The sequence below is a fragment of the Protobothrops mucrosquamatus genome, unplaced genomic scaffold (assembly GCF_001527695.2).
Source record: "Protobothrops mucrosquamatus isolate PMUCROS unplaced genomic scaffold, P.Mucros_1.0 scaffold757, whole genome shotgun sequence".
Lineage (NCBI taxonomy): Eukaryota > Metazoa > Chordata > Lepidosauria > Squamata > Viperidae > Protobothrops > Protobothrops mucrosquamatus.
The window spans coordinates 509,881-523,090 of record NW_015387027.1 but is presented as its reverse complement, the minus strand read 5'-3'; the positions used below and the strand labels follow the sequence as shown (position 1 = coordinate 523,090).

Genomic DNA, 13,210 nt, shown 5'->3' with positions numbered 1-13,210 from the left:
ACCCGTGTGAGTGGGGGCATGTATTAATTGGGTCAAGTCCAAGGCCGTCATGGAAGCCAAGAACTCCTGAGCTGCTGCCGACGTCTCACCCACTGATGGCAGGTTGAAATCCCCCAAGACCATAAGTCTGGGGGTCCCAACCGCCACCCCGGCTATCACGTCAGCCAGCTCAGGCAGGGCTGTTGATACATAGCAGGGCTGTTGATACATAGAGGAAAGGAAGGAAGGGAAGGAAGAAAGGAGAGAATATGGGGAAGGGGAGAGAGGAAGGAAGGAAGGAAGGAAGGAAGGAAAGAAAGAAAGAAAGAAAGAAAGAAAGAAAGAAAGAAAGAAAGAAAGAAAGAAAGAAAGAAAGAAAGAAAGAAAGAAAGAAAGAGAAAGAAAGAAAGAAAGAAAGGAGAGGGAAGAAAGGAAGGAAGGAGAGAATATGGGGAAGGAAGGAATAAATATGGGGAAGTGAGGGAGGATGGGAGGAAGGGAGGATTAAGGAAAGGAGGAAAGAAGGAAGGGAAGGGAAAAAGGGAGGGAGGTAAGTCAGGGGTAAAAGTTCACATCATTTCAGGATTTATTTAAAACCAGGAGAAAAAACATAGCTTAATTTAAAACCTTCTGCCCCCGTCTTTTCTTCCATGCAGGGATGGCAATAATTTCTGGCTTCTTGTTCTTTTGTGTTAAATCCAGCCCAGTCCCTTTCCCTGACTACCACAGCATTATTTTCTATTAAAACTGTGCAAAAACATAAACAGTCAGCACATGACAATACCAGCAGCATCTGGCATTCGATTCATTAGAGCATCAACTGAATAGCGCCTCTGTGTTTCTGTGGGAAGAGGCAGAAGAATTCCAGCCAACGTTTCATAAATAGACTGGTTTTGCTTAGATGAACTGCCTAGGCTACCTTACCAAATAAATACATGGACAATCAATCATCCTGCTTCCAGTAGAAGATTGAGCCCAGCATATGACATGCATATTTAAAAGGGAATATTTGTAGCTCAGGATTCAACTGCAGGTTCCTTGGTGCTGTCTGAGGTTGGTTGTTTTCTTGCGGACGTTTCATTACCAAACTGGATAGCATCACCAGTGCACTGATGATGTTGCTTAGTTTGGTAATGAAACGTCTGCAAGAAAACAATCAAGCTCAGAGAGCACCAAGGAACTTGCAGATGCATATTTACTGAAACCAGCTTTGCTGGCCGATCCCATCTTCCACATGTATTAGACATTGGCAATGCTGTATTGGCTGGGGATGGTGGAACGTACACAGTTCTTCCTCACGGCCCTCTAACTATACCACGGATAGGCAACCTTGGCTCTTTTATGACTCATGGACTTCAACTCCCAGAATTCCTGAGCCAGCATGGCTCAGCATGGAAACCTCTCCCTTTCTCCTCAGCATGGCTGGCTCAGGAATTCTGGGAGTTGAAGTCCACGAGTCATAAAAGAGCCAAGGTTGTCTACCCCTGAACTATGCCATGAATATATCCCCAAACCTCTTCTTTTTGCCATAACTTTGTAATATTTCTTATCTCCAGCCCACTTTTAAGGCAGATTAAAGCCATATTTAACTCATTCGGAGGTGAGGCAATNGTATGAGGGGGGCCTTATTAACCACGGACCTGGCATTACATAACATCAGCCGATGGTCCCGGGCCGGAGGGTCTAAGTCTCCTGGGGACCGAGTAGAGACCTGAGGACCGGAGCACTCACAAGCTTGTAAATAGCGTGTGCGTGCTCCCCTAACTTGATATGGTCCTCTGCTCCCGCCATATCTGCCCCTCCCCCAGATTGTACTAATTCCTCCCTCCTCCTTCAACCCCCCACCCTCCCCCCCACCCTTTCTACACCGCAACCCCCAGACATGGCTGGTCCTGACCTAAGGGGAACTTTACAAAGTTGGCAGCGTTGCAAGGCTTTATATAGACTATTTTAGTGATTTAAATATGATTTTCCAGTTAATAATGATTTAGGATAAAATACATGTTATACAGGTAGTCCTCGATTTATGGCCATAATTGGGACCATGCTTTCTGTTTCTAAGCAAGGTGGTTGTTAACTGATTGTAACAATTTTACAACCTTTTTTGCCACTGTTAAGTGAATCGCTGCACTTGTTAAGTGAATCTTATGGTCATTAACTGAATCTGACTTCCCCTACCGACTTTGCTTACTAGAAACCAACTGAGAAGGTTGTAAGTGGCACTCAGATGACCCCAGGACACTGCAACTATCAAAAATACACACCGGTTGCCAAGTGCCCAAATTTTGATTATGTGACTGTGGGGATGCTACGAGGGTTGTAAGTGTGAGGATGGTTGTAAGACACTTTTTAAGTGCCTTTGTATCTTTGAACGGTTGCTAAACAAATGGTTGTAAGTCGAAGACTAGTGGTATTTTGGCCATGTTTAACTAGCTCCTTTTATTGAACAGTCCTTTCCTTGGGGGAGGAGGGATTATTTTATTGTAAGGATGTGGTTTTTTTTAAAAAAAGAGAATGCTTAATTCTTTCTCCTGCCAACTGTTTTTCTTTTGAAATTTCCCTCTTACTTTTACAATTGCCCACTTTGATAGTATTAGATTTAACTCACAACATAAATTCAAAACTCTGCATAGTCTAAGCACAGCGTAGATATGGCTGAGAGCCAGTTCCGGGGAGTGCTGCTGTCTAGGGAGAAATTAAGCAATGCCTGCCTGATAATGAATCATAGGACTGAAGAGACCTTGGACTGATCAGTGCATATGGTTGCAGTTGGCCTAACCACAATCTGACTTTGGAAGTTTTACTTTGGCATTAATTGCGATGGGCGTGATGTAGTTGAAAAATTACCTTTTCTACAGGCCCACCCACCCTGCTGCCATGTATCAAGCATCTTCTAAAACACAGAGGTTGGGGTTTTTTTGCTTTTTATGCCCCTGATAACACTATTCGTAACCCCTTTTATTACTTTAGATCTTGAGTTTCTTTCTTTCACCAAGTTTCTCATTTCAGTTCTCTTCAGTCCTGTGTCACCTGCCACATTTTCTGCTCTGCTTCTCTTTCTTTCTTTATTGTTCCCTTTAGTGCATGTCAGGAGCTTTGTATCGATTGAAAATTGCAAGAGATAAACCATTCTCGATCACTGTTTCTTTCTCCCCTGAGCCTGCTAAGCAGCAATTCAAAGGCAGCCAGAGCTGGTCCATTTCTAGCACAATGGGAAGGTTATGAAATGTCCTATATCTTTATAGGCCCACTCTCTGCTTTCCCCCCCATATAACAGAGGTTTTTTTCTTTGATCAGTTACTGGTATTAGCTTATGATCTGGAAAACAGACCTGGGCATTAGATGTAGGGCTGGGGAAGTATTTTAACTCAGGGGAAAGATTAGGAAAATAAACAATGTGGCAGAAGGCAGAAGCTGGTCAGAAGGAGATCCAATTTGGAAATAAGAGGGATTTTGTGATTAATCAATGGAACAGCTGGCCTCCCAGAGTTGTGGGTGCTCCATTGCTGGAGGATTTGTCTGGGATGATATAAGAATTCCAGCCTTGGGCAGGGAGTTGGACTAGAAGACCTCCAAGGTCGCTTGCAATCAAATATGTCCTCAAAGTTTGCAGTAATCCAGATTTTGGCTGTTTGTAGAGACTGAGGAAGATGATCTTGACAGAGATATGCAAGAACCAGAATTAAGGCAAAAAGGGCAGAAACATTACTTAAGCCCTATGAAACAAGATAATATTTGGAAGTGTCTCAATCAGGGACCTGGGGTGTAAAAAGGCAGGAGAGGTATAGCACAATCAGACTTGCAAGATTCTATTATTAGAGTTTCTCTCAATAAAGTATCATTGTAGTCCTTCTGTGGAGTTAATTGTCTGCCCTGGTTTGCCTAGTGGAGTCTAATGAAAAGAAGGATTAGGGGTGACATGAAAGCAGTTTCCCAATATTTGAGGGGCAGCCACAAAGAACGTATCATTGATAGCATGAATGTTAATAAATAGAATCTTAGCCCAGACAGAAATATTGTTGGTGGATTGATTGTTGTAACAAAAAAGTGGTGGTAACCTGTTTTTTTTAAATCCATCATTGGTTCTGGAGAAATAAATGGTCTCAATAGCTAAGGATGCATGTATCAGGTTTGTCTGATAAAACCAAGTGTAATCCTATCTTGACAAGGTTAGGCTAGTATCAGGTATAAATATCCTCATAGCCTCTTGATTGGTTCCATGTATTACACTGTGTTAATGTCATCTTCATGATAAAGTTGTAAGGCTATTAACTGTGACTGATGGATATGATTAGGTAACAAAAATGCTTACATAAGTACTTTAGATACTGTACTAATTATTGATTCATTTCTATGACCAGTTGAAAATGTTGATGCTGATCTAATGTCTGGATAGCTAGAAGTCAGAATATGTAAATAAATACTTTTTTTCCTATCTATCCTCCTGGTGATTGAACTCTGAATGTTCCTTCCAAGTAAAGTTAAGCAGGTGGAGTTATAAGGATTTCTCTGTGAGGGGCCTGCTAGTGGAACACCTTCCCCTGGGAATGCCCATAACTGATATCTACTTTGCAGTCTTTCTAGTACTAAAAGACAAGTGTCCTACGACTGCTAGATAGTTCCTGTGATTGGGTTCCTAAATTCCCAAAGCCAGGAAAGATGAGAAAAATCTCTCACTTCTCATAATCCTGTTTCCATTGTCCAAAAGCCAATCCATGATAACTAGCCCAGGGGTAGGCAACCTCGGCTCTTTTATGACTCATGGAGCATAGCTGACTCAGGGATTCTGGCAGTTGAAGTCCATGAGTCATAAAAGAGCCGAGGTTGCCTACCCCTGATATGCAGCACCTGATTGCAGGGATATGAACAGAGACATAAGGCAAAGAGTTAACTGTTTCTGCATCTCATATACTGATTCTAGATATTTGGCAATCCAGATAGAGCAGCCCTAATCCAAGCCAATGAATTGGTAGAAGATGTTGGACCAGGATTGAGAGGCAAGGAGAACATGATGGACTCTCTTATGCCACAAGGCCTCAAGTCTCCCTGTGACTCAAGGCAGCTGCCTTCATGTATTTAGGCTACTAGCAGGTTGTGTTTCATGCATGCAGAGAATCTAGTTCCTATACAGCACAACTAATACTGTCCAGGATCTTTTGTGAGAGGGATCAGGAGATAAGATAAGATAAGATAAGATGATAAGATAAGATAAGATAAGATAAGATAAGATAAGATAAGATAAGATAAGATAAGATAAGATAAGATAAGATAACCTTTATTATCATTTTTTACTGTGGGCACACTGGCACACATTAAAAATGAATTTTTGTTACCTGCTCTCAAAAGTGTACACATACATAACACACATATAAACATGCTATATACAACATAAGTATATACCTACATATACCTACATATACCCGTACATAAAAACATATACAAATATCAATAACTGTCCATCTTGAGTCTTCCCAGGTAAGTATTTTACTATTAGCAGTACAATAATTTTGATCTCCAGAAACTCAAGGCAGAGTTACTTCCAGAAACTCAAGGTAGAACGTATGGGATTGTATCTCTTTTCTCCCAGCAATAAGCATCTGATTTAGATATTAAAGGATGTTTGATTCTATCCTTTATATCTCGCCGAGAAGAGTAAGTGGTTTTACCATAGCAGGTTCCTCCCTCACATTCTGTATTATGATATTCAAGAATTCCATTCAAATATGGATTCTTGAATTGTTAAGACAAAGCATTTTGAAGTCAGAATCATTCATAAGAGATAGGAAGAAAGAGTGGAATCTGAATAAGTGGATTTTAGTAATAATTCCATATATTTCTGCTCCTCTCACCCCTCAGAAGGATATTATTTTTTTACTTTTATTTTAGGTTTTACTTTTATTTTGGCAAAAATAGTTAGAATAGTCTCTGTTCTCATTTTGCCTCGAGATTTTTCTTTTTGTACAATTTTTATTCCACAGTTATTTGAGCGTTTTTGCCAAATTACAAAGACTTCCGAACTAGCCACTTCCAAAAGAGGGATAAATGGATAATGATGGGGAAATCTTTCTCAGCAGCCTAGCAAGCAGTTGAGCTATATAGAGAGGCAAATGGGAATGGTAATATACATTTCACACATGCCTCAATAAAGTTGACAAGGCACCATCCCAGCTTCAATAAGCAGCCTCTGCTGCCAGCAGGAACAGTTGGCATAAATTTAGAATAGAAACCAATTAAAAGATAACAAGCGAACATAAGAGAACATATGCTCGTGATAGCAAGAATCTATTTTTTAAAAAAAAAAAAAACCCCATGACCTCCAGCTATCACAGGAGAAGTTTAAATGTTGTTCAAAATCCCTACAAAAGAAATTCAAAGCAGTCATTTCTGGCTTTTGGACACTGCTTTGACCTTGGCCAGGCAATTTATATTAATGAGCAGGAGTCAGAGCAACGGTAAAGATCTTAAAAATCTGGAGAAGGGATATTAATGATGTTCGCTAACTTAAATCCAAAGTCTGTGCCGGAAACAGTCCTACTTTATGTTCAGAATGTATTGCACACAAGACTTTGTAAGCAGGTTTATTTTTGCATCAATGTGCACAATTTAAATGCCGCAAGTAAACCATATGGCATTTTTTGTAATCTGGACAAGATGTGTAAGAAGGTTGGGAATGAGAAGAAGTTAGGTAGGGAAAAATGGGCAAAAGTAAAACATAGAACTGGAATGTTGACCATTTGGTTACCTATTATAATTGACTTCAAACAAGTAATCCACTAAGTTCTTATGTCAGTAACAGTTTACAATTCCATTTACATTAGAGAACGTTCTGTTGGCAAATGAAGACATATCTTCCAAATTCCCCTGTTCCAGAAGCTTCTGTCCATAGCAATCACTACACACAGTGGTCTCTGCATTGAATATATTTGTTATGATTTGCATAAGCTATATTTCTTCTCTCATATGCAAAGGCTCAAATCCTGCTTTTCCCTTCAGTTCCTGCAGCAGTCACAATGAAAGCCCTCTCTTTCTTCAAGCAAGCAAGCAAAGAACTGAGTTTTCCTAATATCTTTCTCCTCTCTAACAAAATTAGAGTTGCTTTTCATTTTTCTTGGAGAGTGCTGGTGGACCATGTTATATTTCCCTACTATTTATTGGTCTCTAAGGATCTATTTTAGAAATTTAAAACTGTCTTATATAGGTAGACAAATGCTCTATCTGTTGTATCTCAGAGCCTTATAGCTGTGTGCATTCATACCACAGTTGTTTAAGTTGTGTTCACCACATATTTTAAGTTGTGTCCTCATTGCTATTAAGCTACTTGTGACATCTGAACCAATGAAATTTTAGTTGGTTTTTTTTTCAGGACTACACTTTCTACAGATGGTACCTTACAGGTGAGGGATGTATGCCTACCAACTCTTAGCACTGCAGCATTGTCAACAGTTCCAAGCCAAAAGATGACTAGTGGAAGGGTCTACTTGATGTAGGAGCAAAGATGCCCATGAGGTTGAAAAAAACTCATAAATCTTCAGTCTTTAAATAATACACACTCTGTATTATTGCTCTGTGTTCTGATTACCACTATACCTAACAGCAATGCTCTCTACTATATCAACTTGACTTCCAACAGTTGTTTTAATATCCACGAAGGAGTGTAAATAACAGTTCTCTAGAGCTGCATCCTTTCTTGCCTCTATTGTATGAATAAATCCAAGGACAGACATTAGTAAAAGAAATCATTATCTACTTAAGAAATCTACCATACCAGGTTCAGAGCCCTCTGGACTAATATTTTATGAATTTTTATGTAGTTGTGAAAAATGCAGTGGGTTTTTGCAACCATATAGGATGCCAGAACCTGACATAAACCCTACCCAAAATATGTCCTGAATTTATCCAGAGAGTCAAGTTCAAATTGGTCTTAGCCCATTTCCTTTCAGCAATGCAGCCTTGACCCTACCACTATTTTTAGGGTAGATCATTTTCCTGATAATGACTTTATCTTTCTCATTCACTCCATGGTTGTCTCTTTTCTATGGATTCCCAAAGGAGGATGGAAGATGTTTAGAAATAAGAGAAACTGGGACAGAGACAGGAACAAATGGCTGAGCATTACTCAGAGAAGCATGATGAGATTTCTTTACCATTTTTCTCTTCTAACTGAAATTTAGTAAAAGAATTCTGAGTGGAATTTGGAGAGGAGTTTACTTCCTTCTCTTCTTCTTCTTTCCCTTTATAATGATCATATTGGTGATGACAGAGGACATGATGATAGCCATTGAATTGCTAGCAAACACTTGTGTGGTAAATAATAATACAATAGTGTCTCCTCCACCATCACCAACAAATTCTGAAAGCTCTCACTGAAGCTGACTTTGCTGCCTTCTCTGTCCATGGGAGTGCATTTCAAAAAACACAGATACTGCTTCAGAGTATTGTGGGGCTTCAACAGAGAGGACTGAAATTAGTCCACATATGCAACATTTTTAGTGCAAAATTCTTGAGAATTCTTAACTTAGTTTACTGAGTCCAACCTCCTGCTCTATAGAAGAATACACCATTTGGTAGTTATGGAACATCTGAATACTCTTTTTTTCTGCCCAGAGTGCATACTTATAGCTCCTTTGTTATTAATTCAGATCCTATGGATTATTACTGTAACGTGCATGCATATCTCCTATTAGACTTCTGATAAAAGATTTCAAACTTGGTGTGTTCTGTGACTTCATAGCACCATCTAGCGTTCACTAGATTATTAGCAGACTTTTCTGTTGAAATTGGTTTTTTTCTTTTCACTTTCTGTCCTGGAAATTACTACAACTCGTTTCATTAAAAGCAGGTGTAAATTTCTGGCAGAATTTGAAATATTTCTGTGAAGCATTGAAATAAATCATTCCAAGCTACATCAAACTATTGTTTCAAAGTAGTGGCTTAATTGAAGTGCACAATCAATGCCATTAAGGCTATGCAATCATTTAAATAACTTTTATTGTGAGAGAAGCTGGAAGATATTACTAAATGGAGTGTAATTATGTTAACTGTGTTAATTATATTTGATTCATCTAAGTCAATTTAAATGATACCCAGTCAAATTAAGTCTTAGCCATCATGTACCTAGTTAATTTTTGGAAAACAATGGCCAGGTTAGCATTCAGCCCATCCCAGATCTTGCACATAGAGTTTATCTATGTCTGACCTTTTGAATCAGAAGAAGAAGGTTTAGCCGTGACTGTAATCAGGAGGCTGAACACTGAGCTGGAGAAGAACTATCATTAAGCTAGGAGCAAGTTTATTGAAGCTGTTGCACTAGAAATTTTTAGCCAACTGAATTTAAATGTTGTCTAGATGCCCTTTTATTACTAGAAAGTACTGAGGGATTTGATCCTGATATTTGTTGTAATGTTCTTCTTCTTGAGTAGAATTCCAATATGAGTGCCTAATACAGCTTGAGCGGACACTCAGTTCTGTTGGACTGACCTTAAATTGTTGAAATGCAGTTGTTGAGGATTTGGTGGTGACTGAGGACTTCAGGGTGAAGAGTTGAATGTCTTACGACAGCAGCCCCCAACCTTTTGGGCACCATGGACCAGTTCTGTGGAGAGAGAGTTTCTGTGGAAAAACTACAAAAAATAAACAGAAAAAAATGGGGGTTAAACAGGAAAAACAAAGGGAAAGGGAGAAGGACAAAGAAAACATCTCTAAATAAAGCATAATCTCTCTTTTCCCGGTAGCTCATCTCTCAGATAATGAAAACAAGGTCCAAATGCTATGTCAACTAATATTTATAAGGGCAACCAGAAATAACTATTTCCTTCTTTTAATCCTGGTTGAATAAACCAATCTTACAAATCTTCCCTGATTTTTAAAAATTATTTTTTAATCTCTTCAAAAAAAAAGTTGAGGTAGTTTACTGTTCTTTTGTGTTGCAGAGTAAAAATCCACCAGAACTTTTAACAAATGTATTTTGTATTCATAAATGTATCCTTTTAATTGTAACTTCTAAAAAGGTTTTCCAGATTTTAGCAGATTTTGTCTGTCCAGAAGAAAAAAAAACAGTTTCCTATTTTAATATCTGTTCATCTCCGTTGGGGAAAGAGTCATCCATCAGATCTATTTGTATTACATTTAAATCCCCCTTCAAATTAATTTCATGGATATCCATTGCAACTCATTCTTGTTTACAACTTCATTAGAATATGGTCTGTTAATTTTATCAAGCATTTGATCCATTCAAAAATTTGCACTAAGGATTTCTGCTCCATTTTTTTCTCCTCTAGCTCTAGTATCCAGCAGTCAAGATCTCCTTACCATAAAAAAAGCAAATCTCCATTTTCCCATTAGAATATATCTTCTAAATAATTCAAAACTATAATCCCAAATCCCTTGGCCTCTTAATCTGTTATTAACTTTCCAAAATCCATCTACTAAGCACCTTTTTGCTGCATGGTCCAAAAACAATCATATTTTTAAAACTTTTAAAGTCAAATTTAGATCATCATCTTTTAAACAGAAAGAAACTCACCCGATGAATACAGTAAAACCTTGCCAGTCTGAAGGATCTTAATTTCTCTAATATGAAAAAAAATGATTAAGATAAAAGGTTCAGTCATGCTTAATGTCTGCAAAGGCTCCTTTGCAAGTGTGTGTTTGATATTGTCCCAACTCTCACTCTCTCCATATATAAGTTGATCATAAAAATAGCAGTTTCTATTGTCTACTCATGAGGAGCAGCTATTTGAAGTCATGTAAACAATCTCAGTGATCTCTCCTTTGGTCAGGGGAGATTACACTGACTTGGATCCAGCATCCAATAGCGATTCCCTACACAAAAGCTATCTTGCTAGCCAGTAAAAGCCAGCCAGGCTTCAACTTGCTATGGTGCTTTCAGGAAGTTGAGGCCTTACAGATTCTGATAGCAAATTTCCCTCTGAGACTCAGGCTGACAGTTGACTTTTTATTATTATTTTTTTACTGGTAATCCTGCCACTTTCCATTTTCTTTGCCTTCCATCATTGTCATTTACATTGGGTGGACAGTTCCCAGAGCATCTCGTCTTTCTCTTCAGCACACTTCTCCAGACTATGGCCTGTTTCACTTTAGATTCCTCTCTAGTTAATAAGCCATCAACAGGTTCAGTTGTCTTTTTTCTCCAACTCTTCATCTTCTTTAATACCTTCCACTCATGAGCAAATTTTATATAATCTAAATTTGGTTCTTTTAATTATTTGTGCATTTGGTTCTTTATACATTTGGTTTGCACAGAAGGCTACTGTCAGGCCCAAAGAATGAGATCCTGGTTCCAAACTGAGCTCCTTAATGTTTCCACATTTATTTTGGTCAGATTAAGCACTTTACTATCTGCATCTACCATATTTTCTAAGAACTGTTAGGGAGGGGCTGTCTCCCCCCTCTTTCTCTCACACAAAAAAATCTGGATAGAATTGTCTCTTATTCCTGGAAAGCGCCCCCACCCTCCTGGAATCCAGCTGACTACATTCCATCACATCTCCCCAGTTTTTTCTGGCTTTCCTCCAGAGTTCACTTTAAAAGCAGTTCTGTGTATTGGTCATCCTTTTAAAGTACATCTCTAAGAATAAAGCATATCAGAAGCTTTTCTGTGCATATTGGATGCAGTTGGCTGCAGCAGATATTATTCTATGTTCACAACTTCTCTCTTTCTCACCAGAATAATTGGTGTGGAATTCATCCCCTTTGATCTCCAACTTACATATTTTGCTTTCTTGCAAATTGGGAAGGATTTAATTGCATATGTAAACGGGAACTGGAGTAGAAACATACCCAGTAAAGATGAGGTCTATTTGAGGAGTGTTGTGTTTCCACCATCTTTGATTTAAGAATTCGTGCCTCTCTGTGTAGTTCGTAGTGTGTAGTTTTCTATCACATTAAACAGATATGATGTTAAAATCCAGTTCCACAGAGAATGAGAAAATCGTGTTAACAGAGAATGAGTACTATCTAGAGTACACTGTTTGTAAAACTCTGTTTACTTTGAATTTGTTTTTAAAGATAAGTAAAGAGAAATCAGAAATTAGTCAGCAAAGAATTTTTTTTAGGATGAGATGACATTGCAACCCTGGCCATTTAATCTTGAATTGATATACATGTTCATAGACTGTTTATGGACTGCTTTCCAAAATGTATAAGGAAAAAACTGACCAATATTAGTGATCAGATATAATGCTGGGTTTTTTAAGTGTTGCCTCTACATGTTCAATAATATGTAGAGTGTCTTTTTTCTTTAGTTTTCTTTTTTCTGATTTTCATACATTGTACATATGAAATTTTTATATAGAAACGTACAACACACACACACGGATACACACTTTTAATGATATTTTTTTTAAAAAAAGGAATCAGTTCAAGGAGGAATTTGTGTGATGTGCAAGCTTTTGGAAGGTTAGTAACACGAGGAAAGGCTAAAATAATTATGCATGTTTTACTCTGTGCTGAGAAGGAAAATAAGCTGATACTTTTAAACGTAACTCCAATAATACCGGAAAAATATGAACTAACAATATCTAATAGAAGATTACAAGCATCATTAACCAAGTACAGCTCCCAAATTGGGGGGAGAAGGGAGGAAGGTCACAATAGAAAATTTGTTATTATAAAACAACACAACAACTAGAAGCTGGAAATATAGGGTGAAGCCTAATTTGAAAACCACATCAGTGTCCCGAGAATGCTTGCACACCCTTACAGTATATATGCAGCTTCTCTCAGATTTGTAGGGCTCTGGTTGCTTATTCCACTTTGATTTCTGATTTTATCCAGTGGTATATGTTGCAGGTAATTCCCCATCAGATGAATCTGAAGAGCGTGAGCGAGATCCCAGGGTCCTCACTTTTCCAGAATACATTGCCAGTTTGTCAGAATCCGGGACCAAACGCATGGCAGCTGGGGTGCGCATGGAGTGCCAAAGCAGGGGCCGCTGCCCCTCCTCCTGTCCTTTATGTCATGTGACCTCTAGCCCAGATGCCGTGGCTGAACCCATCCTCCTGGAAGTCACAAAAGCAGCACCCATCTATGAGTTGGTCATCAACAATCAGACTCAGAAGGTGAGTGCTTTCATAGTGATGAAAAGAACCAGTGGGGTCTCAGGTAAAAAGAAATAAGTATTCCAAAATAAATATTCCATGACATTTTCTGAGAATCTCAAATTTTGAAATTAATTAGATGGTTTGCAGGAGAAAAAAGAAAAGTTAAAAGA

The 13,210-nt window shown here is 38.5% G+C and overlaps 1 protein-coding gene across 1 annotated transcript in view; it reads left to right on the top strand.

The window, feature by feature from the left end:
- ASTN1 (astrotactin 1) overlaps positions 1 to 13,210 on the top strand; it is a 229,201-nt gene that overhangs the window by 199,873 nt on the left and 16,118 nt on the right. The window contains exon 19 of the mRNA XM_029284602.1: positions 12,790 to 13,058. Within this exon, the coding sequence (XP_029140435.1) occupies positions 12,790 to 13,058 (269 nt within the window). The remainder of the gene's footprint in view (positions 1 to 12,789; positions 13,059 to 13,210) is intronic.